The sequence below is a fragment of the Phoxinus phoxinus genome, assembly GCF_949152265.1.
Source record: "Phoxinus phoxinus genome assembly, chromosome: 6".
NCBI classification, from domain to species: Eukaryota; Metazoa; Chordata; class Actinopteri; order Cypriniformes; family Leuciscidae; genus Phoxinus; species Phoxinus phoxinus.
Genome location: NC_136881.1, coordinates 18,063,842 through 18,071,464, shown reverse-complemented (window position 1 = coordinate 18,071,464; position 7,623 = coordinate 18,063,842). Strand labels below are relative to the sequence as shown.

General features: G+C 37.5%; 1 protein-coding gene across 1 annotated transcript in view; it reads left to right on the top strand.

Annotated features, from left to right (window-relative positions):
- Positions 1 to 532: 532 nt before the first annotated feature.
- Positions 533 to 7,623, top strand: part of cxxc4 (CXXC finger 4) — a 35,064-nt gene continuing 27,973 nt past the window's right edge. The window contains exons 1-2 of the mRNA XM_079616104.1: positions 533 to 943; positions 2,255 to 3,193. Of these exons, the coding sequence (XP_079472230.1) occupies positions 2,369 to 3,193 (825 nt within the window). The 5' untranslated portion in view covers positions 533 to 943; positions 2,255 to 2,368. The remainder of the gene's footprint in view (positions 944 to 2,254; positions 3,194 to 7,623) is intronic.

The window sequence follows — 7,623 nt, the reverse complement described above, 5'->3', positions numbered from 1 at the left end:
CTGTCAAACAGCCAAAAAAAAAAAAAAAAAAATGATATATGAACAAACCCCCCAGTAAAAACCTTCAGAATATAGATAAGAATAAAACTGTAAAGTTTTGTGCATGTAAGTGTTGAAGTGGATATTTCTGGCTCAATGTAGGAGGAAAAACTAATTTTGAGAAAACGGCCTTTAAATATATAGTGTAATTGAAATCTACAGACGCAAATAGATAAAGTGCTCTAAAAGATACAGTTACCAGTGTATTTTGGATGTTTTCATGTCCACTAGTCTAAAAAACACTTTTTTGAAATGCCAAAAAGCCCCAAACCTCAAAATTTATAGATGCATGAAAAAACACTGTTTTTGCCACACTGAGCACATTAGTTTACCAGGCTAACATTTCGTTTTAACTGGTGTATACTTCGGCTAATTGTTATGTCACACAACCTATTGAGCTGACTGACTTTTTGACAGTGTTATGGACCAGGGTGTCTAAAGCTAATATGAAAATATTTTGTGTAACTGCTTTTAAACACACTTAATATTGTAATTCATTACATGTAATCTCTGAGACTGTAATGTAAAGAGTTACCAAACAGATAGCAAAGAGAAAGCACGCTGTTTCCCGGTGGCGATTGATGAGCATCCCCCTCCCCAGAGCTCCTGGTGTTTCTATAGTAATTTCCAGCCAATGATCAGTTGGTGTCCACATCCCCATCCTCCTCACCTCAGCACCAATCAGCCACACACAGCGACAGGAGACACCTCACCTCCAGTCATCGCTCCACGGACAACAGCCTCAACCCGGACGCCATCATAAACATATACCTTTCCTTCTACTTTTCTTCGCATGAACAATGGCGTTTTGTGCGTAAAGATGGTGTTTATGTAGTGATCACTCGGCGCGTGTTTATTGTGTATTCATCGCAGTAATGTGCTGCTCTAGTGTCTGGATTGTCTGGTAGGTGATGCTCTTTCATTTTTTTCTGGCTTAGCGATAGTGGCGCATGCTTTCTGAATGTCCACTGTTTTATTATTTATTTCGGGTGGTTTCGTAGGCACCAGAGTGATTAAATCCCATTATGCAATTTGATATGTGTCTCGGGCTGTAATCGAAGGCACAGTTGTCTACTCTCGACCTCTTTCTGTCTCCTCTGAGTAGCCTATCGGATATTTCGTATTCTCTGAACTTTGTTTACAGTTTGAACATCGACGTTTTAAAAGCCCCTTTTAATTAAAACAAGCGATGATAATAATAGTAAACAAATAATTTGCATCATCAATACAGTGTGGATTGTTTCTCAGAACAGATCAAACTTATTACGCTTGCAAGTGTAAAGTCATATTGTTACTCAGTTTTGTTCTTTTTGCCTTTAATAAGGAAGTTATAAAGGAGCATGAGCCTCTTTAACAAACTTAATAAAGAAACATTACTTGCTTCATGTGAGGTCTCAAATGATTAATGGCAGGGTCTTAGATGGGTTTCCAGTATTGTCTCTCAGGTGGAAATGCACCATTACATTTAGATTCAGATATTCACAGTGCTTTGAATTGCTGTAGTCTTCTTGCAGTGTAGTATGGCAGTCAGTGAGAGAGTCTAGAGAAAGGTAATGCAAGAAGAGGAATATGTGTCTAATGGGCTTTTATCTGTGGCAACAAAACCCAGCCAGACTGGGAGATCGGAAATGGATCCCACACACTACAGTTGTCAAGGTCTCAGTCCTTCAGACTTGTTTGGAGAGAGCCCAACAAAGCATTTTTTGTATCATTGGGTGAATCTTGACAATGTGATTCATTTTTCTACATATTTTTATAAAAAACTTGCTTGATGCATGATCATATGATTTTGTGAAAATACGAGACTTCTATAGTTTGAGGCTGCTTATATGCGAGATATTATTGAATTAATTAAATTAAATTTAAATTTAATATTATTAAAAATTCCGTAAAATGTGCATGAATGTTATTTTTTTCTATTATGATACTACTTATTTGTAGTGGTCTTATTCTAAAATTACTGTAAATTTACTGTACTAATCATATTATTTTCACATATGCAAATGTCTGTTTTATGTTGTTATGCAACATTAAAGTTTCATAGCTACAATGGTAAGTCACAAGATTAGAATCCCAATTTTATGACTAAAGCAATCAGTAATTCACAATTTTGATGTGTGAAAAGCTTTCACTAGATTTGAGTAATTTGGAAGTGCCAGATGATGACCAGTAAATGTTTGTCACTTGTATCCGTAATTTTGTTCTCTTGTTTTAGTGGAGAGGATAAACCAGGATGGTAACGTCTTGTGTCTAACAAGCTTCACCTTGACAAAAACCAACTGCTACCCTCCCCCAAATATTTATTGTGAGCGCTTGAAACTTAGCAGTCATGTCTAATCTTAACAACGCACTTTGCATTGAAAGCGGCCAAAGAACAGACGTGTCACTCTTGCAAAAGGATAATCTTCAGGACGGTGGATTAAGCCAGCTGTTGGATTACAATGCCGAAATGGAAAGGTACAGGTCGTTTGCAAACTTTTACAAAACTAATGGGGCATTTCCACAGACTGCTAAGATTGCCCGCATAACGACACCAATTTTTCCCAGTGCCAGAATCGGTGTGTCCCCTTGGAACTGTGATAACAGCATGCTCTGGGGAAGGAAATCAGCAGCAATAAACCCTAATAGGACCAGCATGCATAGAAATGACTCCCAAAGGCCGGGGAAACCTGGCGTGCCGCCAGAGACGCTGCAAATGGCAAATAATAATTTCCTCTCTAGCTTATCCCCTGAACACTGCAGACCTTTAGCAGGAGAATGCATGAACAAGCTGAAATGCGGTGCTGCTGAAGCAGAGATAATGAATCTCCCGGAACGTGTTGGAACTTTTTCCGCTATTCCGGCTTTAGGGGGCATCTCATTACCTCCCGGGGTCATCGTCATGACAGCCCTTCACTCCCCCGCAGCCTCAGCAGCCGTTACAGACAGTGCGTTTCAAATTGCCAATCTGGCAGACTGCCCACAGAATAATTCCTCTGCATCCAGCGGAAACCCAGCAAAAAAGAAAAGGAAAAGGTGTGGGGTCTGCGCGCCCTGCAGGAGGCTAATCAACTGTGGAGTGTGCAGCAGTTGTCGGAACCGTAAGACGGGCCACCAGATCTGCAAGTTTCGGAAATGCGACGAGCTAAAAAAGAAGCCAGGCTCATCACTAGAGGTGAGACGACGGCTCAGACACCACACTCCCCCTCCCTCCCTCCGTGCACTCAAAAGCATTAACCTTTCCTTCTAGTCACGTTTCTAAGCCCTTGAAAATTGTTTCCATGCCCACCCATGCCTGAACATCCCCCCGGCTTCTCAAATCTGCCTACCCGCCTAGCCTAATTGGCAGTAATTAGGGGTGTTTGTGCGGAGCGCAAGCTGAGCTTGGCTCAGACACCCCTAATTGCTGCCAGTCAGGCTGGGGCTGGAACGCATCCGAACAACCCAGGGCTTGGCTCTGCTCCAAGCTGAGCTGGGAAATGGTTTTCAGCAGAGAGCCATCCTTCTCTGCACTTGGTCATTTTAACCAATTATAGAAACTGTCTCCTGACGAGGCTAGTCGATCTCCCCCACAATGAGAGCAATAGGAAAATTCCTGCTGCTGTTCTTCTATCACACTTGGGATGTGGAAAGTCTAGATTCTCTTCCTGATGTCCTTGATGTCCACACTGAAAAGAAAATAGCAAAAACCATTAAACGGATTAACCACTTTTTATTATTTCTGACATGCGAGTTCTCTAAAATGTTCTATTTTCAAGGGCTTACAGGCAGTGATTTATCCATAATTTTGGTCCAAGTAAAATACAAATATAACAGTCCAACAAATACCTTAAAAATACAAATGTGGGTGTATTGGTGTGTGTATGTTTGCATGAGAGTGGACAAATAGAGGATATATTTCTTGAAAGAATTTAGTTCAGCAAACGAAGGCTCTGTTTACACATGGCATGAACATCCGTCTTGTGTGAGGTGATGTGGACAGTGCAAAACACAAGTGTAAACAGGTTACAATGCACCATTATCTGATCTTACACAATTACACATAGGGACACATAAAGGAACATATATTTGTAGTGTAAAGACTAATGTGTCCTAATGCTAATCGGACAACAGCGAATGACTGCCTACTCACCTAATATGCAATCAATGCACCAAAACAAAGGATTAAAAATTACACATTGACTTGTACTGCATGTCTGATGCCAACATTCAGTAACCTTCTATTCAATGAAATACAATCACAAGTGGTTGCAGGAAATGCATTTGAGAGGAATGTAAAAACCAGGTGTAAACAGCACCTAAGCATATATTCACATAGAAGTACTTCCTAAAGAAATTTTTCCACCTGCTAATTAAGTGCATGGAAAGATTTTTTAATACAGGTTTCTTAAATGTGTTGACGTGTGTGCAGGTTAAGGTTGCATGTGAATACAGTTTGTTACATGTGTTTGGTAACAGCTAGGATAAAGTAGTATATGTTGTTCTACTTTCTTCTCATTACTTTACCATGAATGTACAGGCCAAGTTGCTAATCACAAACTAGGCATTGTTGATGTAGTTGTCGTGTGAAAGGTGAAGTGTGTAGATTTCTCGATTAATATGGAGGGATGTAAACCATTCACAGTTTGATTTCCCATTAGAATTTTAATCAGTGCTCCTCTGTGACACTTTAAAAAATATTCAGTCTTTAAATATCCTGTCCAAGTAAATATATTTAAATATCCTGTCCAGTCTGGCTGACCAGTGGCAGACTTTTTTTTAAATTTTCCATTAGGTGCCTCTTATGGAACAGAGGTAACAGACTTCACCTTAAGTGTATTCATACTGTATGTCTTAAATTAAGAAATTAAGAGATTATGGATTGGAAGTTTGGATTTTTTTTAAATGGGATTCTGGGTTGTGGAAAACATGTCCTGTAGAATACAGTTTTGAGTTATTTAGCACAAACTTCCTTGGTTGAAGTTTTAATGAACATGTTACTTTCGGTGTATGGACTGATACAGAGATGAATCTATCTAGATCTAGAAGGGTACGGAGGTGTAGATATCATGTTCAGTGACCATAGATTGGGGAGCTGTGGAAGACAAAGACAAAAACTATATTAACTGTATATATGTTAATATTTTAAGTAAATCCTTACAATGCTAATCATTTGATCAAAAACGATAGTCAAGACTTTTACATTCTTATAAAGAAATATTTTTTTGTTAAATTAGGACAACTGTTTTCATCAATCATGGGACACTGAAGATGAGTAATGACTGTTGAAAATTCAGCTTTGCCATCACAGGAATAAATTACATAATATTTTCACATAAAAAACAGTTATTTTAAATTGTAATAATACTTCATATTATTATGTTTTACTGTATTCAATTCAGAGAAACCTGATCACATTTATTTATAATGCTAATGTTTTTTTCGTCCGTGATGGGTCTTTATAGACTCTTTGTTGTTGCATTCATTTGTATTTTTGTATATGTGCGAGGTATGATCAGAGTTTGCTGTAAGACTGATTTGCATCCTCTGCCCACACACAGTTCCTTCATTAATTTATATTGAGCAAACATGTGTAATGACAAGTATAGGAGAACCATGTGTCTTTACACAAGCGTCTGCAGACACATTCAGACTAAGATGCACTCTTTTTTTATTTATTTTTATAATTGACTTGCTCCCAATAAGCCTATACGAACAGATACACAACCCACAAACACGCATATGTAGACCCAGCTGATTGCACCTTTTGCTGCTAACAAATGATAAACTCCCAGTAAGCAGCTGGATGTTGCTGTCAGTGTTTTGCACCTGGGAATCACCCTGAACTAATTATATCTTAAGCGGCAGTGGAAAATGCAAATTAGAATTTTACTTACACCCCTGAAATCGGAGAGCCAATTTAATCTAATGCCGCCTTTAATTTAGCACGCTAATGCAAGACCCCGGAGGATTACCCTGTGTCACTGCTCTCTCTCTCTCTCTCTCTCTCTCTCTCTCTCTCTCTCTCTCTCTCTCTCTCTCTCTCTCTCTCTCTCTCTCTCTCTCTCTCTCTCTCTCTCTCTCTCTCTCTCTCTCTCTCTCTCTCTCTCTCTCTTCTCTCTCTCTCTGCCACCAGAATGGATTAGTCTAGTGGAGTCATCTTATCTTTTCTAACATTTCCTGAGCTTGCTTTAGGTCCAGTAATGCTCCAGGTTAGTCAGACAGTTTGAGCATGGGTTTTGTGTTGGAATTTAAAAAAAGATGTTGATCAAGAGGCTTTGTGCTTACATAAACCAGGATCTATATTGGAAATTGATTGGTTTTACTTTTAATTACAGTAATGTCACTTGTAATGTCTGTTTAGGACATGAAGCAACTGATCATTTTCTCTCACCGTGAAAACATGAAAACTGCTGTATAGTCTGTAATGTAAGCAAAAATTGCTGTTTTTTATGGTAATGCGTGAGGAGAGATTTAGTAATACAACAGGGCTTTTCATCTAAGTGATTATGAGAGGTACCACAGCTTAAATGCTGCATAAATTATTGATTTTTTTTGCTTGAGGAAATTAAAGAATTTGTTTGTTCTATGAATTGGACCATTTCATTTATTCACAAATATGTCATTAAAAACAAACATATAGTATGTACAGTAAATGACACGTTAAAAATATAATAAAAAACAGAAACAGACAAAAATTTAAAGTGATAGTTTAAAATGGAGTAAAATGTAAAGCTGGAAGTATTCCCCTCCAATTTTCAAATAAAAATGTAATATGTGGAAACGTTTGCAGTGGTGGATACAAATCAAGTAGGCCGTACAGATACCCCAATACAATATTATACCAGTAGAAGTATTAAGTACTCCTTTTCAATTTTACGTGGGTGAAAAAGTAAAAATGTACTGATTGATGAAAGTTGATTTGTTTTGAAATTTTATACACTCCATCCTACTGCGCAAAATATGTGTGGGGGTATACTATTAGACACATAGATAGAGCTTAAATTGGTTACAGCTCAGTCAAGGACGATTATGCACTTGTTTACACACTAAATAAAACATTTAATTTTTTACGTGTCATGCACTGATACTACTCTACTGACACCTATAATTCAAGTGTGCAAACAAGTGAAAATAATTCAATATAACATAGTAGAAATGAGGAAAAACTAAATTTGTGTAATGAGTGCAAACATACAAGTTTAATCATTTGAAATTGCTATGGTGGTGGGGAAGACACATGGGCATTAACCCCTTAAGCGGCACCCCCTTTTTTTAATAGACATGAAAATGCACATTCCGAACTTAAATGGTTGTAATTCAAGAATGCTTTGGAATATAGATTTAAGATTGGTCTCGTTTTAAAGAAGACATTTGCCATTTTTGTAGAAGTGGAATAAATTAAGAAAGTTAAACAGAAAAAAAGTTATAGAAGTTTGAGTTTATGAAAATGTACAATCTTAAACATTTAATTATTCATATTTTATATAAAATATATATTTTCAAAACCTGGCGGACAAAAAAAATCAAAGCCAAAAATCTGAACAAGTTGTGTTTCAAATTTTAGGTTGATATCTCAAAAAAAATAAGCTTTCAGTAAGATTTTGTTTGGGCGCAGTACCAAAC